The following is a 20,585-nucleotide window of genomic DNA, read 5'->3' as shown; positions in this document are numbered from 1 at the left end:
ATAGACACTGCAGCAGTCCTCTGTATTACAGCACATTGTAGTCGTTATAAGGCAATAATGAGATGATGGATGGGTAGCTGTATGCAGCAGCCATAAGGGGCTGTCTTGTGTAAATAATCCGTTAAGTTTAAATTTCCTCTACGTGATCTGAGTACATTAACACTGGGCTTCAAGTTACTTGAACCCTGGAGCGTGTACAGTACAGTACTACATTAGTTTGCTTGGTCAGACCAGATCAGTGCCATTTGAACTGTGGTGCAGAAGCAGCCCGGAGTTGCTGATCTCTCCCACTGATCCCAGATGGTTGTGGCTGCAACCTTCTTCTGCACATCAAGACAGAACTGTGCTTTTTAAAATGTTATTGTGAACATGGCACGCAACATTTTCCCTCTTGAGCTAACCAGAAGTTTTTTTTTTTTGTGTGAGAATTAGTGAGCGAGCATGATTCACTGTTACCATGTCCTACATCAATCACCGTGTAGTTCACAGCTTAAAGGTCCAGTGTGTAATGTTTGGCAAGGTTTAGTGGCAAATGAATATATTTGTTGAAGTGTATAATCGCTATAAAATAAAATTTGTTTGGTTTTCGTAGCCTTATAATTATCCTTTTTATATACATGTAGCAAGGGTCTTGCTTTTAGAGAGCGTCGCCATCTTGCGCCGCCATGTTTGTACGGCAGCCTGAATGGAAAATCCAGCCAACCAAAGAGCACCTTTCGAGTTCATAAATAAAGCAAAGGAAAGGAGGAGGAAAGAAGAAGGAGGAGGAAACAGCAGACATATCGTAAATGGTTTAGATCTTCACCTCATCGCTCCTGAAATATTTCCAGTCATCCCAGTCGTGGTAAACAAGTTTTTTTGTCCTTGGAGGCCACCGTCACTTTGCCGATGGGAGGGGTGAGTGCGAGCAAGCAAATGAGTGTTCCCCCATTTTACACACTGGACCTTTAATGTCCTGTCTTACTCTGCTTTCAGCTCCAATTGTCTTCCTCTGATGTTAGTGACCAGACTGGTCTAAAACCAATTCATTTGGTCATTTGGTGGTGTGAACAGTGAACAGAAAAGGTGCAAAGGCTGTGAGTGCCATAACCAACCACCAGTTGAGTCATTCCTGCCTTTTTTTTTCAGCAGAGGAATATTGAATACTTAAGCTCATTGTGTCATGTCTAGACAACTGTAAATCCCTTCTTACCTCTGGGGCAGTCTGTGTACTAGTGAACCAAAACTGCTGTTGCAAAGCATTCGATCAGAGGCTGCGGCTCAGGAAGAGCAGCTCATCCAGAAATCAGAGGGTCTGTGGTTCAATTCCAGGCTCCTCAGACAACTGACCCCCCTAAATTGCCCACAGTGTATCATCAGTGTGTGAATTGATATAGAAAACAGTGTTGTGTGTAAAGTGCCATGGGCCAGTAGCCTACATGGCATTAGTATTTTGATAAACAGGTTTAGAAACACATTCAACGATTTCTGTAACTCTCCAAAAAGCAACAACCATGACGTTCACACCCACTTCCCCCACTGACTGACCGTCTGAGTGGAAGAGAGAGACAGGAATCAGGCTTTGAACTTCTTGGTTCTTTGAACTAACTTGTCACTAGGGCTGTCGCAATATACCAGTATCGACGAGAATCCTGGTATTAAAAAATATCATTTTAATATTGTGTTAAAAATGTGCCTGATAATGTTGTCTAAATGATCCTGTACCACTTGAACACCCTGGGTTTCATTCATTAAACGTGAGCAGCACGAATTCGTGTGTTAAAGCAGAAGTAAGTGGAATGTTTGCGTTAATATAAGTCTTAAATAGTTCTATCTTCCGACAGCAATCACTTATATATATAGAGTGTTTGGTCTGAAACACGGGTCTGTCAGTCACTCTGCTCTGCTGTAAGCCGAGGAGAAAACTTTCCTTATATCCTACAACCTTTATCCAATGAGGAGAGAGAACAGCATAAAGGGGCGGTCCTCTCTGTGTGTGCAGCCAAGGGATGCACGTGAATGTGGTGACGTAGGGACGAGGGCGGGGACTGCTAACTCCATCTGCTGACAGGAAGTTAGCCAAAACCACCGGATCACTTACTTCTGCTTTAACTGTGCAGTCAGAAATTTATGTAGATTTCCGCATTCATCAATATTTTAGTAGCGCTGATCTTTTCGTAACTACTCACACTATCTACACCTGCTGCTGACTGCGTGTAGTGCTTGTCTAAATGTAGGAATACACATGAACTGCTTGTCACTGTTGGAAATTAGTAGACAGACACAGACAAATTAGTTAATTTTAATTCGTATTGCTCTCTGTTATGTTCACAATACACTGATGCATTTGAAACACGTAATTTAAACATGACAGATGTTTAGAAATATTTGTAGAGGGGCAGGTTTTAGGCATTGGACACGCACGTACGCATCAAGGCTCTATCTAATGATGACAATAACCTGATATATGATATCAACCGGAAAAACTTGTTGCTACAGGCTTGCTGGACGCACACTTCATCCTGAGCAATAACGCAGCTGGCACCGGTTTGGATGGAGCTGTGAGAGACGGATGGTTCATCTGTAACAATATAACCTGCCCGTACAACTTGATGTGTTGATGCAGCCGTGCTCCTCTGCAGCAGACAGCTGAGGCTGTGAAGAGCCTGCTCCTCCTGTGGCTGCTGGAGTTCTTATGAGTGTTTATGTGTTTTTTCATTTAGTTTTTTCATATTTCAAATCAAACTATTTTTGCTTTACTTCTTCAACGGTTCTTTAAACCGAGGACATTATATTCTGCTACCTCCCTCCAGGCCTTTGATTTACCTGTCCCAGTCACACCACTACTAACAGAAGAGAATTAAATATTTTTTCTGGACTCCACTTCACCACAAAAAACTTCGATCCCCAATCTCTCTTTTTTCCTCTCTCTCCCTCTTTCCTTATTTGCGCCTATACTCCTTATATGGTGGTCATGGTCTCCTTATATGGTTATTCATGGGTGAGGATCTACTGTATGCTAATTTCTGATCACCGGGGACACGCTGTCAGTTTACAATGGGTGGGCATTCATGATCTTACACACGTCGTGTTACGATCAAATCTGAGATTCCCGCTCCGTTCATGAATCCAAAGTAGGCTTTAAGTAGCATGGACTTTTATGTGAAAATCTACACAGATTTACTAATGTTTTCTGAATGAGACCTACACCAGGACACAGTAGTAGTAGTAGCTCCTAGTGTTGTAGTACTCGAGAATGGTCTTGGTCTCAAGACCGCGTTTTCAAGGTCTTGGTCTCGTCTCGGTCGAGCTGGTCTCAGGATTTTTTGTCAAGACCAGCCGAGACCACAGCTGCTGTGATTTTTTTTTTTTAAACCGCAAGAACTTCCCGAATTAAAATGTAACAATACGGTATTTTATTTTGAAAGTGTTTATGCTGCCACCTACGTGTCAGAGAGGAGAACAAGAGGGAGAAAGGAAGGTACCAGCTGTGGCAGAGACACCGTCAAAGTCATCAATCATTCAATTTTCTTATTCAGCCCACATTTATCTATGTTTTCGTTCCAGCAGGTGAGTTAATTTAAGCTGTAGCTACACACACAATAAGCTGTCTGATTTTGGCCCAATTTTCCTCCTTCCGACCAAGAACAAAAAATCAGCCGAATATTTTATGGCTTTTATATGCTATTGTAAATATTAAACATGTTCAATATTTATGACGGTCGGCCCAGACGATCCTGACCGTTTCAATCAAAAGTCATGTGTGTAAGAACAGAGAGAGAGAGAGAGAGAGAGAGAGAGAGAGAGAGAGAGGGGGACTTGAATCATTTTGGGAAAAATGACAACAACAAAAAAATCATGTAGGCTACAGTATTTTTTGTGAATCACCTTTCAAGTGTTGTTCTTTATACATTGGTTGTAACAGCATCATTGCTGCTTTTGAAAGCACCATGTAAAAAGGGTTAAGTAGCTACTTCTGCAGGCTGGTTGGCTTTACCAACAGTTTGAAATACATTTATTTTTCAATATGACAAATAGACCATAATTCTTCTGTTTGGTCTCGGTCTTGGACTTGGTCTCGCCCCTCCATGGTCTTGGTCTTGTCTTGGTCTCGGCCCCTCAAAGTCTTGGTCTTGTCTTGGTCTCGGTATACTCTGGTCTCAGCCTTGTCTTGGTCTCGGGTTAGGTGGTCTTGACTACAACACTAGTAGCTCCCATGGTTACCACTGCAAACATGTTGGAGGTGTCTGAGACACTCTATCCCGGCCCTGAAAGAGTTAACTGGCCTGTGTGGGAGTTTTTCGGGTTCCATAATGTGGGCCAGGAGGGGGAGTTGGATGCCCCCGCTAGCAGGCGCCCCACAAACGGAGGCTATAGTCTTTGCCTGCAGTGACCCCGGGTTCGAGTCCACCCGGCCTGGCAGCCCTTTGCCGCGTGTCATTCCCCCTCTGTCTCCAGCTGTCCTGTCAAAATGAAAGAATTAAAGCCTGAGGGGAAAGGAAAAGTGAAGGTATCTGCCAAAGGGGGGAGCACCACAGACTGTTCCCACCTTCACCTACAGCACTCTGATGTTTGCCACAGCAGAGAACTGCATGAGTTGCATGAATAGGGAAAGTGAATGCTCCAGTCAGGTCTTATCTCTGCTGTTTTCAGATTGACTCTACACCTCCTTACACATGTATCACACACATTTTGAGTGTAATACATCTGCCAAAAAGAGACAAAACACACCAAAAATAAAGTTAAAGAGGAATTGGATTGATTGTATTACTAAGTACGTTTTTGTTGATGATTATTGTGACATTTTTTGCCCACAGTAATCTTGAAGTGAAAATCTGATGTTGTGTCAGCCCTACTTGTCACTTATGTGTGTGTATACCTTGGTGCAACACCGTGAAGGGGAAACCCTGTCTGAAAATGTGCATCATTATCCACATAAAAACAATCATCTCTTCTCAAACGTATCATCAAATATTTGTTTGATGTACTCATTTATGATTTATCCAGTGTTACAGTCTCACTTCACACAGATCCGATGTTTGTGTCAGTCATTGAGCATTTATGTGCTTCATGTACATGTTTATTTATTCACTTCGTCTTTGCAACAATATGTTGAGATTTATTATTTTTCATTTTTGCTGTCTCCACTCCATGTGGATGGAAGCTTACCTTTTCACCCCCTCTTCCAGCGCGCTTATTTGGAATGACTGAAACACTTTTTCTGGTGGGTAACCACAAACATTATTTTATTTATTTATTTAACTCCCACCCATCTTGATGTTTTTACATTTGACATTTGGTAGATGTCTGTCCACTATTAGAGATGTCCTTCAACTTTATAGCATCAGATCTCTACATCTCACTAATCATTGCGTTCTGGTTGCTCCTCCATGCCCAAAACTAATGGAGACTCCTTTAAAGGGGACGTATTATGGAAACTTTTTGAAGGCTCTTTAACATATATTTGGGTATATGAGAATTGACAAAAAAATCTGTAATTTTCAGGCTCCTTAGGTTAAAAATCCATGTGATTTTATGAGCTGTTCCCTCAGTTGTCTTCCAGTGCTGAACTAGGATTCAAATTTGCATAATCCCACCCCTACCTGGTACCGGTAGAAGGGGCGGGGCAAGCAGTGGTTCATTTGCATTTAAAGGGACAGACACTGAAACCAGCCGTTCTGAACAGGGCTGTTTTGAGAAGATGAAAAGAGCTGTGATGTTTGATCCTTGTGGTATTTTGACCAAAGCATGTCACAGACATGTCTTTAAGACAACTGGGACTTTCCCAGAGTACGGTTTCAAAACCTTTTATTAGTGTGGGTGTTTTTCTAGGCTCACCTCGGCATGTCAAGTTGCAGAGCCATGTGATGAAACGCTAGCACGGAACAAAATATTAAGCCGTATCTTGAAAATCTCCTTCACCAGCAAGAAAGCCTTTAAGATCAGGAAAATTTGAAAGGTGCAGTTCGGGGCAGAGAGGGATCTTAAAGCAGATATCAGTGGAATGTTTTTGTTAATATAAGTCCTAAATAGTCCTATTTTCCGTCAGCAATCACTTACATGAAGTATTTCAGCCTAAACACGAGTCTCTCCGTCACTCTGCTCTGCTGTAACCCGAGGAGAAAATTTTCCTTGTGGGATACAAGTGTTATCCAATGAGGGGAGAGAACGGCATGAAGGGCTGTGTGTGCAGCCAAGGGATGCGCGTGAATGTGGTGACGTAGCACGAGGACCAATTGATGCCTGACAAGGGCGGGGGCTGCTAACTCATGGTGCGTTCAAGGAAACTCGTACTTTGTGTTTTTCCTTCCTGTGAAGTCATACCAGTTCGATCTGGTACGAGTTCACGGGTCGGAAGTTACGAGTGGCCGTTATAGGGAACTTTCACAGACAACAGGACAGTAAAAACACGAGCTACGGGTTACCTGGAACGCTACCAAGTCGTAGTTGTGACTTGAAGCTGTAACTTACGGTTTCAAAAGCCTGCCTTGAACACAGCATTAGCCGAAACGGCCGTGCCGCTGTTATCTGCTTTAACACAATTCGCTGGAAAAGTTCAACCAACTTGCACAAAAAAAAAAAAGCAACACATCAGCTGTGTGTCACAGTATTTTAGCAGTGGCTGTTCCTGTGAAAACACTGCACCGACATTTGTGACCACAAGCTTGAACAGCCTAATGACCTTCCTGTATTGTTAATTTCAGTTGGTGTTGTGTACAGTCTATCTATAGCTGAGTGACTGGGGCATTATGGCTATTACAGATGTAACTGAATGGTTGTGATGACAATGAGTGGGCCTGAATGGAGGAAATTGGATATTTAATGGGGATATTTTCACCTTTGATCATCATTGTCTCTTTCCATCTCCGTCCTTCTCGTATCTCCCTCTCTCCCTCTCAGCCATTTCCCATCTCCTCCATTCTTTCTCCCTCCCTTCTTTTCCCTACACCCATTTACCTCCCTCCCTCACCCCGGTCTTCCCTGCCGTCTTTCCTCTCTCTCTGAGCCCTAAGTAGCCACAAATGGTCCCTAATAGCCTCCAATGGAGATGAATTGATCGTTGTGTGAACTGAATCGATAGGAGATTGCTTTTGCTGTACACAGTGGGATACTGCGCAGGCAGGCGGCCTTAATTAAGTTAACAGTAAACCACGATTGCTTCAGAGTTTTATTAGGAGAATAAAGTTTATGATGATTACAGAGAGAGAAAAAAGTTATGGTTTTGGAATGGAAGCCAAGCAGGGACAAACAAGGGCATATATTTACCTCAGTGTGTCTGATTTGCTTGGATGTTGCTACTCAAGTCGTGACGCTCCGTGTCTGACTCACAAAGTGTTTGTTGGATGTCTTCTCGCTTCCCCTGTCTGTTTCTCACTCCTCTCCATCCTCGCAGCTCTCCGTGCCCCCCCCTCTCCACCAGCTCCTTCTCCGGCTTCTCCTCGCTATCTGTCTCACCCTAGCCTGTCTGACCTCAGCTCCTTCCCCCTCGCCCCTCTCCCTCCTTTTCCCTCCCTCCCTGTCGTCTATAATGGGATGAGCAGCAGAATTTGATCAGCAGTTTTTTAAAGGTCACGGAACCAAGCGAAAACTCTCAGCCAAAGCGCCGAGGGAGCGAGCGAGGGAGGGAAGGAAGGACGAGATTGAGGGAGGGAGGAGGAGGCGAGAGAGAGAGATAACCGGCCGGGCAGAGCCGAGGGAGAGGGAGAGGAGGGGAAGGAGAGCTAGAGACGGAAATGCCACATGGAGAGTGGACAGAAGGTGGAGATGGAGGCGATGGAGGCGCAGAAGAAACAAAGGGAGAGAGAGGCAACAAGGGGAAAGGTAGTTCAGTGATGGAGGAAAGACATGGAAGATAAGAGGGAGGAGGCAGATGAGGTAATTTGCTGTTTTATGACAACAGATCTGGGAACAGATGAATGCATATTAAATATGTAGGAGAGGGAGAAGAGGATTGAGAGCAGTGGGTGACAACGAGAAGAGGAAAGAAGAAAGAGGTAGAGAGGAAATGAGAAAACGAGAGGAGATTAGTAGAGTTAGGAAAGAGTGGGCGGGAGAGGGAGGAAGGTAAGGAGGCAGGGAAGGAGTGACAGGGGCAGAAGATGAGACATTTGAACTTCTCTCACCCACTGTCTCTCTGTCATTTTCTCGTCTTTCCTGAGCAGCCGTCAGATCTTAATCACCTCTCCGTCCCTTCAGGCTCCCTCATCAGATCTCTGGGTCTGTCTCTGTCTGTCCCTCATCGTCTTATTCTCTCTCCTCTCCTCTGTCCTCTTCTTCTGTTAAGATAAAAGACACTTTTATCGCTCTGCAGTCTCATAATGGTCACAGAGTGCAGCTGTCTCCCTGTCTGGAGCAATAATAATTCTTTGATATCATTCTATCTTTCATTATCAAATAGACCAAAATCTTTCCCAAACTCACTGACGATTTTCTCCTCTGCTACTCACTAGCTACTGTCCCTTTCATCACCCCCATCTTTCTGCTGCCAATCTATTCCCCTAAGTGTTTGAGTGTGAGTGTCTTTCTTTATCACTTCAGCTCCTTGTCTATGCATTTGTGTGCCTCTATGGCGTATGACACACATGCACAGGTATTACTTAGTTTTATGTATTTATTTTGTTGAGTTTCTGTGCTTCACTTTCTCGCCTTAATACAGTGAAGACATGTTCTCCAGGGCACGTCAGTGCATCGCTGTCATGTGAGGATACGGGTGCAGTCTTTACAGTCGGGGTGTGCTTAGAGCCTTGAAACTTTCAACCAACATTTGGAAATAACAACAGAAACACTTAGTTGATGATCAGGGGGAAAATAACACATTTTATTTATTTATTTTAGATATTTTAAATCCTCCTAGTGAATAATGCCATGTAGTCAAAGCCATTTCTCTACATCCATAATTTAACATGGTACAGTTGTTTTGTTTCTGAACCTTGGAAGGACTCCAAGGTTGAAACCATTCAGCGGAAGATCAAGGTCTGTGAAAAAACCTAAACCCATTTACATTTACTGAGATAGCCTGCTGCAGTAGTGGCCTATCAGAGCAGTGGCATTACATGACATTACTCAGTCAGAATCATTTAAATATGATTTTGACAACTGTTGTTGTCCAGTTAAAGTTTTTCACTGTAGCTCTTTAAGCTAACATTAGCTTACTGCTTTTTAGACTTAAAGCAGAAGTAAGAGATCCGGTGGTTTTGGCTGACTTCTTGTCAGCCGATGGAGTTAGCAGCCCCCTCCCTCGTCATGGATCTATTGGTCCTCGTTCCTACGTCACCACATTCACGCGCATCCCTTGGCTGCACACACAGAGAGGACCGCCCCTTTATGCCGCTCTCTCTCCTCATTGGATAAAGGTTGTAGGATACAAGGAAAGTTTTCTCCTCTTACAGCAGAGCAGAGTGACTGACAGACCCGTGTTTCAGACCAAACACTCTATATAAGTGATTGCTGTTGGAAGATAGAACTATTTAAGACTTATATTAACACAAATATTCCGCTTACTTCTGCTTTAAATTCTGGAGCACTTACAACTTTAAAGGTGATGAGCTTAAAACAATATGATATAAATAAAATGAGCAAGCTGCAGGGCTCTCAAGTCTCACGCATTTGGCGTGTGACACACGCATTCCCACCCGTTCACACGCTCACACGCCACACATTGTATTTCTCACGCATTTAAATTACCACGGTGACGTCCACCAAGTTGCACCGCTTTAACAGTGGAACAGATTTGAGGGCGCACTGATCACAGGAGAGAGGTGAAAAGAGACAACAACACTGTTACCTGTTGTAGCCTACTGGCCTCAGCCTGTACCATCGGCGACCAGTGAGTAACGAGTCAAAAAGCCGCCGACACTGATCACTGCCTGAAGAGTTTGAAAGTAGCCTCTTAACTTCATGAACGCAGCTCAAACCAAGCTGGTGCCTCAGCACGGCGACCAAGCTTTGATAAACACACCGGATCCGCGCCAGTTTACAGTATCATCCCGTATTTTAGCCGTGTTGCTACCGGTGCTTAATTTAAAAAAAAAAAAAGCGCTCGTCGCGGTGGAGCTGAGAACAGCGGAGTTTCATCTGCTGCAGCTGATCAGCTGACATGTGGTCAAGACGTAAAACAGACCTGTCACTGTCACAGGTGTCTCTCATCTCATCTCATTATGATAGACTTCAACCTCAGAGCTCTCTGTCCTGTCCTGACCTGTCCCTGAACATCACACAGAGACAACATGGAGCATGATTGGTTACTGAGTTTTATTAATGTTTACATCAGGCTGAGTTCAACAAATCAGTTTAGCTACTGTGATTTAAGTAGTTAAATACAGTAATCATCATAGTGTAGTGGCAGGAAATACCATTTAATCTGTATCAAATATTATGTTGGTCAAGAACAAGTTCAACAGAGGAGAATGTTTAGGGTGTTTTTGTTCCTAAATGTAAAAATGGGTCACATTGGACCCTTAACATTACTTAAAGGTTAAATAACGTGTTACTTAAACATTTTTCATTGTGCTGTGCTCTAAAAATTTATAAACTAACAAATACTAGTGTAGAGTCCTGTATGCCCAAAATAAGTGATTTGAGGGCATCCTCCAAAAAATTTTGGATAGCACATTCACATTCACTGTGCCCCCCTCCATTTTTTGGGTTGCATGACGCCCCTGGTTAACTTATTCCAGTCATAAATCATAAATATTTTTGTTTTAATCCCCACTTCAACCAAATCCCCGCTGCCCTGGTAAAATCTCACTCTGAACTCACTTCAAAACTTGAGAGCCCTGAAGCTGTCACAGACATTCAGACTGAGCTCCATGCTAGCTAGCTAGCTAGCTGTTTTTCTGCTAGCAGAAAGCACCAGTCCACTGCCTTTTTTTTTTGTCGAACATAACAGCAGCACTCATAGAGCATGTTAATGAGTCACATATAGTATCAGTGTTAATTAACAACAGCTGGGTATGGCTAATGTCACTGCTATTGCAGCTGCTGCCGAAATCTTTATTTAGCTTGTTAAGACACTGTTAATTATCTCAAGTGGCACCACTTTGGATTCGAAAAACTCATCGGTAACAAGTTTATTAGTTCACCAAGGAACACCCAGTTTATTCTGTCTTTACCTGAAGCACAGACTTTTCTTCAATGGCTGCTTTTATGTCTCAGCCACTACTGCAGGACAGTAGGACCGGACAGTAATGGATCCACTGTGGAGCTTTAGTCAGTGGTTCAGCCGACTGTTGCATTTGGGAAACTCATACTAAAAAGCACACGAGCATCAGTGTATGCTAACAAAACAGTAGGAGGAATAAACAGTCTTGGTCCCTGAGGGATTCAGTGCTGCTACTACACAGATTGACACAAGGCTGCATTCCAAGTTGTTTTCTATATTTTATGAAGCATACACACACACAGATATATTTTGTACAATCCAGGCATTCATAGATGCATTCACTGCAAACTTAAGTATTTGTGTAGCTCTAAAAATGATTTTAAATTTTAAATTTTCAGCTTTATGTATGGACAAAAACATCCCGCGAAATAGAAGTTATATAACTAATAAGCTGTATCCACAGGTGGATGCATGGTGCAGTATATACCATGCCTCTGCCCTTGTGCTTTGAGCAGAGGAACTGAAATAAACATCTCTGTCAGCAGCATCAAAGCCTGTCGCAGGAGATCCCAAAGGACCCGGCTAGCCAGCTTGAAGCTCCACCTGTACAACGCTGAAGCTTTCATCAGCTGCACATATCACAAAACTGCCATATCTGCTAACATAGGTGCTGCTACTGACTACGCTCTGTGCACATCTCTCCATCTCCATCTCCCTGGAGTCATAGAGGCCTGGTAATTTCACACCTCATCCGAAGCTTCTGTCATTTGACACACGTATGCAAAGGATGCTGGGATTTCGGCAGCAGAGGGGGTGGGGGTGGGGTTATGTGTGCTTTGTCTTTCGTATGTCAGGAGAAGTTAGTTGTTTAGCAGCTGAGCCATGTAATGAGAAGTTGACATGAAAAGCTGGGTGTGGTGTGATGGAGCAGATGGTCTGGTTTTGAATATTGCTCTTCATTGGCTTCCATATTAACTCAGGTCAGAACAAGACCCATAAAAAAAACATGAGGTTTTGCTCACTGACCGTAAAGGACGTGTGTTGTAATAACCAGGACAAATCAATATGGTCGTTACCTATAGTGTACAAACAAATTCTTCATCCTTCCTATCAAATTCTCTCTCCTCTGTTTGTGTGATTGATCGTGTGTCTTTTTGGGGACTGCGTGTGTCCCAGCTGGACTGAAGACTGTTTATATTATTGGTGATGAAAGAGGGGCCTCCAGGGGCCTCGGTAATGGGCCGGGAGGCCTCTGACTTCTTATAATAGCCTGCATGTGTATGTGTGTGTACGTGTGTATTTGTGTGAGAGGCACAACTGCAGCACTATATAATTGTCAATGGGAGGACACACTTTAACATAATAAAACAAAGCCAATGCACAAAGACACATACAGATATGGTGTCTGTCAAAGACAAAGAAACAATGTCTCTCTCACTCTCACACACACACACACACACACACACACACACATATGCGCACACTCTCACACATTGTGGTGCCAGCTGAGCCCAGTGTGTCCAATAACAGCAGGTGCTGTCAAGTGCAAGCACAGCAGACCTGCCCTGACATGGACACACACACACAGACACACACATGGTTGGATGCACATATGTCGGCACACATACACACTCTTTTGTACAGCTTCCTCCTCATGTGAATCTCACACCCAATAAACATCCTCCTATTTAAAACTAACAATGGAATGATGCAATTTATACAAGTTGCAGTTTGTGTTTGTATAGTGTGTGTATTTGTGTATTTATGTGTGTGTCTCTGTGTATGCGTGTACCTGCTATCTGGCTGTGAAAGGCTGTAGTGTTGCCATATGGTCTCACATTAGGGCACGCTGAACTCAGCCATCCAGAAGTTTGTTTGTGTGTGTGGTCAGTCTGTGTGTGTAAAAATGAGAAGAACAGAATACAGAACATAAAGCCCTTGATTGGAGATCTATCTATCTATCTATCTATCTATCTATCTATCTATCTATCTATCTATCTATCTATCTATCTATCTATCTATCTATCTATCTATCTATCTGTCTGTCTGTCTGTCTGTCTGTCTGTCTGTCTGTCTGTCTGTCTGTCTGTCTGTCTGTCTGTCTGTCTGTCAACCTATTTTTTTTTATTTTTTACCTCTCTGTGTGTGTGTGTGTGTGTGTGTGTGTGTGTGTGTGTGTGTGTGTGTGTGTGTGTGTGTGTGTGTGTGTGTGTGTGTGTTATATTTAGCAGAGCCATATCATACGCTGTGCTGACTCCATTAACCAGTTTCTCAGCATGAAGCTCCAGCGGCTGAGTGATGATAATAAACCCTCTCTCTCAGCCTTGGGAAGCAAACACAAACACACAGATAACTGAGGGTTTACTTCATTATGATTAAGGCGCTAATTGTAAATACATCCTGTTGTTATGGAGAAGACTTGACCGGCATGTCAGTTCTGATTAACAGTTTGTCACATAGCTTCAATCTGAGGTGATACTGTATGTGATAAATGCAAGTCGTGACAGTGGCTCGCTGTGAATGGTGTTGTTTTCACTGTGGAAGTCTGTGTGTGTTTGTGCATGTGTGTGTGTTTGAGTGTCATCAGGCAAAAAGTGATCACAGGAACGGCGGTTTGGAGTGCTGTGGCAGGTGTTGATGTTAGTCTGCCTGTGGGTGGGTTTTCAATATGAAAGTGTCACAACCTGCAAGATATTGTCACAAAACTACAGGTCTGTAGTTTATTTTATCAAAATGAGTTGTGGGTTCTAAGATACAGTAGCTGTGGTCCAACCCCAGCAGCAGCACTGAGCACTTATGTAATAATGTAGTAATATTTACTGATGATTAATCGTGAGTCAGCATGTCAACATGTTGACGGTGTGATCCCACTGCAAGATGGAATTTGTGAACAGTGAGAGAAATTCTAACAATCTCATGTATGCCATTCACTAATTAGTTGATTAAGAATACATATTTCATTTCTCTTTAGTACTAATGTTTTTAAAAGGCAAGGCAAGGCTATTTTATTTGTATAGCCCATTTTTACAAACAGTTTTTTCCTCAAAAGGCTTTAAACAGCATCATCCTCTGCCCTTAGACCAGTGTTTTTCAACCTTGGGGTCGGGACCCCATGTGGGGTCGCCTGGAATTCAAATGGGGTCGCCTGAAATGTCTAGTAATTGATTAAAAAAAAAAAGACTGAAAAATATATTTTTTTAACTAATTATTATTATTTTTTTAAATTATGATTAAAAACGCCACAGACAATCTCAAACAAATGTATTCTATACTTTCACTTTCTCGAATATAAATCGAGTTCAAATAAAATGCAACATATAAAATCTGGCATCTTGATCATCAGAAATTTGTGATGTCAAAATGGGGTCATGAGCCAAAAAAGGTTGGGAAGGAAACAGTTAATAACACATGGAAAAACATGGAAATGGTTAACTTCAGGTGATGTCTTCAAAGTGCCTGTTTTTATGTATACAACATGTTCAGGTAAATGTCATATAGTACAACAGTATCAGGAAAAGGCTCAGAGTTTGAAACTAAGAATTCAATTAATTTGAGATGCAAAATGTGTGTTTGTGTGTGTGTGTGTGTGTGAGGGGGTTAATCTGAAAAGACACATTTTTCTTTGTTTTTTTTTGTGTGTATAATGAACAGATGGGTTTTTGTCTTTTTTGTGACTTTAAACTTGAAAACGATTCCAGCAAATCATCAGTCTTAACTGGTGAAGCCTTTACATGTTTGGCATTTTTTCCTGAAAATGTACTTTAACTTTCCTCCTCCTCTTTCTCCTCCTCCTCCTCTTTCTCCTCCTCCTCCTCCTCCTCCTCCTCCTCTCAGGTCAGTGTGCTGGAGCGTCAGGTGATAGATTTCCTGGGCTACCAGTGGGCTCCCATCCTGACCAACTTCCTCCACATCATCGTCGTCATCCTGGGCCTGTTTGGCACCATTCAGTTCAGGCCGAGATATGTTACGGGGGTGAGTTAAACACACTAACACACATATTCACTCACTCTATGCAAATACCTTTTTATATAGTCTCTCAGCAACAGCCTCTTGTCAGCGTGACTGACGTTTAGTCCCATTCTTAGATTTCATCCTGCTGACAATGTCAGATAGTGTAACATCTGAGCTAATACTGAACAATGCATTCATAACCACAGCAAACTGTTCTTATATAACAAGAAATATGACCTGCTCTTCTTTAATTATTGAATTATTTTCTACAGCTGGATCCAAGTAGGAAGGAAGAAAACGCCAATTTGAATATATTATGTATATAGTAAATAAAAGGTTAGAACAGTGGTATGGCGTGGGAGGAAAAGGATCTCGCCAAGTGAAATGATGTGTTCCAGTTGTCTGTTTCTCAGCAGATGTCAATAAAATAATTTATATTTCAGAAAACTTTCACAGGTTGCCATAGTGTCTGCAGGGCAGAGACCTTCATGAAGAATATTTAGTGTGAAGATTCAGAAAATGAAAGTTTGATCTGAGCTTATGAATCCTGCCCTCCTACCTCCATTCATTCTTTCCTGCCCACACACACACACACACTTGTTCTCCTGCTCTCTATTTTCTCTCCTTGCCTGCTTTGATTCAGGTGATTGGTTGCTCTCTGTGCTGTTGTTCCTTTTTGTTTCTCTACATCTCAACAACATCAAAAGTGAAGTTTCCCTCTGTCGTTTCTCTCCATCTCGCTCACTCTGATAGGAAGGCGTGAACATGCTTTTTTTAATTCTCCAGCATAGGCCTGTCAAATCTTGTCTGCCTCTCACTGCCCCCCCACCCTCCCTCTCTCCCTCTGTCTGCAGTACGCAGCCTGGCTCGTGGTGTGGATGACCTGGAATGTTTTCATCATCTGTTTTTACCTGGAGGTTGGGGATCTGTCCAGAGTAAGAACACATTTTCTTGTACTATTTCTGCATCCTTGTTAAATCTCAACTGTACATGCCCAGAGTAGCAATCACTGGCTGGATTTAGAAACTGGATACTTGGAGCTAATGTGGATCCATAAGGCCCTGAATGTCCACATGCATCCTCACTGTCACATCTCAAAGTCCAGATTCTAGATTGGCCTTACAGTCCACACGCCCATGAATAGACAAATGTATGCGTAGCTAAAGTCTAATATAGCTTACTCCTCTGTTTCTTTGACCACCATTGTTGTCCCAAAACTCTTAAAAGCACTTCAATAAGCCACACAGTTGCACTGAGTGACTTGTTCCCTCATTACCATATATATAGGACCTGTAGTCTATTTTGAGTCAATCTCACATTTCCGTCCTGCAGCTATTACAGTTTTTCCCAATCACTTTGATGCAACTCACACATCAGAAACGTCATTCTCACAACTCCTAATGCACTTCTCAAAACAGTTCATCATTTCCCCGCACACATTAGCATTTCTCCTTGTGTTTGTGCCAGCCACAACTGAATCTACACATACTTGACCACAAAAGATGCTTTCTCATTGTGTTGATGTATTTCTCATCTGACTCTCACAACTCATGAAAACAGTTTGTCAGATGAAATGATAGACCTCTCACTCACTTTGATGCAGTCTGGCAATGCATCAGTGTTTTCAATCAAATCACTTATATGTGTGTATATACACTACTCACTAAAAGTTTGATATATTCAGCTTTTGGATGAAATTTCAGAATGCACCTACAATAACATGCACTTTAACCTTTACAGATGAACTTAATTTGACCTCCTCTAAACGTTTGAATGCACATGTCCAACTATTCAGTATTTCAGTACTTACAGTAGAATATAACGTGGTGTTCTCCAGCAAGACAAAACAACAAAACATCATGATCCATGAATCCACCACTAAATGTTCTGCTTCAGTGACAGTTTGTACTGAAACAGTCCTCTTCATCCTGCTGCTCACATTCTGACACCATGAGACCAAGACGACGTCTACCAATCCACCAACACTACCTGGTCATGTCCAGCTTGAGTGTCACAGAGTGTCATCAGCAGGTTGAACAGAGACACAGAGACTGGAAGAGCATGAGCTTTTTATATTTTCCATAAATTTCATCCAAAAGTGAAATATCCCTAATTATTTGTGAGTGTTGTATATATATTCATTTGTTTGTGTATTTTCTGGAATGCATAGTGCATGTTTATCATCGTGCAATCCGTCAATTTTAGCAACTCTATCCTGTGGATTATACAGTTTTCTACAAAAGCTTGAACTAGGGCTCATTATTTCAAAACTACACACAAATTGCACAGATTGCACTGAAACTATCATAAAAACATCTAAAAAATGATGTATTATTTTTGGATAAACCATGCTCACAATCTAGTAATAATTCCCTGTCTTTCATTTCCACAAACTGTTGTAAAAGTGGCAGTTTGATCTGCTTAGAGGTTACATACTTACTGTTAACACCACTGCAGTGTTCAAATAGAATCTAGTTATTTTTCCAAGTTGTTACTGTAACTGTGCAGTTTTGTATCTGAACTTTTTATTACAGTTGTTGTTTGGGGTAGTAGTGATACAATGCGTGTCATGATACATGTTATTTATATTGCACGTCGATTTTACATGGATACGAGCACTGTTGGAGGGTCACGTTACACTTTTCATATCAATGCACTGATGCAGTGAATGAATCATTACACCCTAGTTGTTTTGTATATTTTATGCAATATTTAACTGACTTTGCAGGTTTTGATCCTTGTCAGCAAGGTTTTAATTATTTCCTTCTTTTTGCACGAGTGATTTTGTGTTATGCTGAGTGGAACTAAGCACTAAGAGATGTGAGAATTACATTTCTGATGTGTGAATTACGAGTAGTGTGACCTCAGTGTATCATTCTGCAGCTGAAATATGTTTGTTAAAGCCCCAGTGTGTAGCTTATTTGGTTTTTTATTAGCAAAAATCAAATACTGCTTTCATAAATACCGTAGATGACCATTTATTAGCCCGGGCGTTTAATATGCTAAATCGACTTGGAGCCCAGGCGTTTATAAGAACCAGGCGCGTATTTGCAACAGGCTACAATTTATTTTTGCAATGAGCAGCACCAGACCATCATGCAAAGAACAAGGAGGTCACCGTAGGACCACTTGAACAAAACTACTTTTTTCCCGACCTACCTATATCTTTATTGACATCAGACAATAAATACAAAGACAGTTTGTCTGTGTTACGGGGAGCTGATCAGAGCAGCCAATCAGATCAGTGTTATGAACGATAGCGGGATGTGGAAGGGGGGAGAAGTGTGGGGGTGGGTGGGGGGCGGTCGATCGCGGTCATTTCAACACTGTACATTAGCGCATTTATCTATTTGTCTTTGTCTATTAGTAGTCCAGCGCGACCTGTCCCGCTAGCGCACCTGTGTTTCTGTGTGTGTGTGTCCGCCTGCATGCGAGAGAGAGAGCGGGAGGAGCAGCTGACTGACAGAGGTAGAAGTCGCTGTTAAAAAAAACTTTTTTTTTCTGTGCAAGACTATGGTAAACACTTAATCGCCCGGGCGTTTAATTGAACCGGCGTTTATTATGCCAAATGAGCTCGGACCCCGGCGGCTATTAGAGCACAGGCGCGTATTTGCGCGCGGGCGACTATTTGGTCATCTACGGTACGTATTTCACTGAAGTGGAATCACACCCGCATACAAATGAAAGCTTTCTTGTACCTTAGAATGAGTTGTTACAAGTCGTTACAAATACATAAGTGGGCGACGCACCGAACCGAGGCGGCCATGTTGCATCGCCATTTTTTACGTTGAGTGGCAGTGTGACCGTAGGTAACCACGGAAACTCAGCGGAGCTGTCGGCTCGGCCTGTTAAAACTGTCACCACTGTGTAGTGTGAGGAAGGACGGAGGCACTGGTGTTGCATTCAGGTGCAGTCAGGCAGACGGCCGTCGGCAAACCAACCGGATGTCATTTTACTCCACCAGAGAAAGACGGTAAAACGTGGGTCAGGTAAACAATACCACATCACCATGACAACATATTGTCACGCCTGTATTGTTTTGCCTCGTGCTGGCAGACCACTTGTTTACATAGAGGCTTGTTTATCCTTACATGCAGCGTCTGTTGTCTGTCTGACGTCTGCCCCATTTCACGTGAATGCAACATCAAGAATACGTTCAGATATGCAACCGCACCGCTAGATGGGGGGAATTCCTACACGTTATACCTTTTAAAAAGGTAAAAAAAATAATTTAATCTAAATCTTAATCTTCTGAATCTAAATGTCAATTTTGCTACTCTTCGCATCACTCCACCACTACAGTATAAGAGCAAGGTGTGTTTACATTGGCCACCATAACAACTTTCTGTATGTCCACACTTCAACTGCTACTGTAGCACTGAACTCTCTTGAAGGACTTTCCCCTCGTCCCTTCTGACAGGGAGGGTCACTTTATTCCTGTGTAATTTTAGTCTAACTTCAGCTCCTGTAATCACGACGGCATGACCCTGTCAGCAGCAACATCCACAGACCACTTACTGATGTAGTTACACTCAAGAGGAGTAAAGACTCCACACGCAGCTTGGAAGGATGGGTTCCTTTACACGTTTTAACATCCGGCTTACATGTGAAAACAAATTGCTCCGTTAATTGAAAAATTGGATCGCTGTCCTTATCACTAACATTCATACAGTACAACAACCTTGAAATACACTCAAATCACACACAAAATGGTTAAGTGTGAACACTCAGGATCTGATATCTGATATAAGAGAGCATGTCAGGTCTCTCTGTTGGTTCATAAAAGTTGAGATTGTTAAAGTCTCTACAAAAGTTTAGCTTCTCTGCTGTAAAATTGGCTGATTTTAAGCACAGATTAAAATTAATTAGAGCCAATCAGTGCCTCCATAAACATAAGAAATCAGTTGATGGGTGTGCTGATTGTGGCTGATTATACTCTGTGGTTTGGTGGTAAAAACATTGTAGTTTTCCCTCCACCATTTGCTGTAAATTACTTGTTCCACTGGGCCCTTATATAACACCTCTGCATTTGATGAATCACATTAACTTTCAGCTATAGGCCCACATATTCTCATTTTATTGGCATTGCCAGTTTTCACAGCCTTAATTAGAGCTAGTTTGTACAGCAGCATGACTGGCACATCTTCATCCTCACCGTCTCCGTTCCACACAGTCATCCACTGTCTGCTCTTTACACACACACACACACACACACACACACACACACACACACACACACACACACCATGAGCCTTGTTAAGTTTTGTTACCATTCAAATTATGGCCACAAGTTTCCTGTGAGTCAACAGTTGTATAAAATCCCTCCACAATCTGTCGAGACACCTGCACCTTTATCGATCTGTGATTCTAATGATATTTACACCTTCTCTCTTCCCCTGAGGCACAGTTTTAACAGTTGCTATAGGTGGAAAGAACTGTTTGGGTTTTGTCGTTATCACACTGCAAATACAAGCCTTTCCACCATTTCGGAGGGCGATAGACCAAGTCAGGAACATCTGGAAAAGCAGCTTCTAAATTGGTTAAAGGTTTATAA

General features: G+C 42.3%; 1 protein-coding gene across 2 annotated transcripts in view; it reads left to right on the top strand.

The window, feature by feature from the left end:
• Window positions 1–20,585, top strand: part of nkain2 (sodium/potassium transporting ATPase interacting 2) — a 117,720-nt gene that overhangs the window by 47,975 nt on the left and 49,160 nt on the right. For both annotated transcript variants that reach the window (XM_085770255.1, XM_085770256.1), the window contains 2 exons: window positions 14,915–15,052; window positions 15,886–15,966. In XM_085770255.1, the coding sequence (XP_085626381.1) occupies window positions 14,915–15,052; window positions 15,886–15,966 (219 nt within the window). The remainder of the gene's footprint in view (window positions 1–14,914; window positions 15,053–15,885; window positions 15,967–20,585) is intronic.

Source organism: Trachurus japonicus, chromosome 24 (genome assembly GCF_045865225.1).
Source record: "Trachurus japonicus isolate A0001 chromosome 24, Traja_1.0".
In the NCBI taxonomy this organism is placed as follows: domain Eukaryota; kingdom Metazoa; phylum Chordata; class Actinopteri; order Carangiformes; family Carangidae; genus Trachurus; species Trachurus japonicus.
The sequence above is the reverse complement of the archived record's forward strand: the minus strand, read 5'-3'. Positions and strand labels throughout refer to the sequence as shown.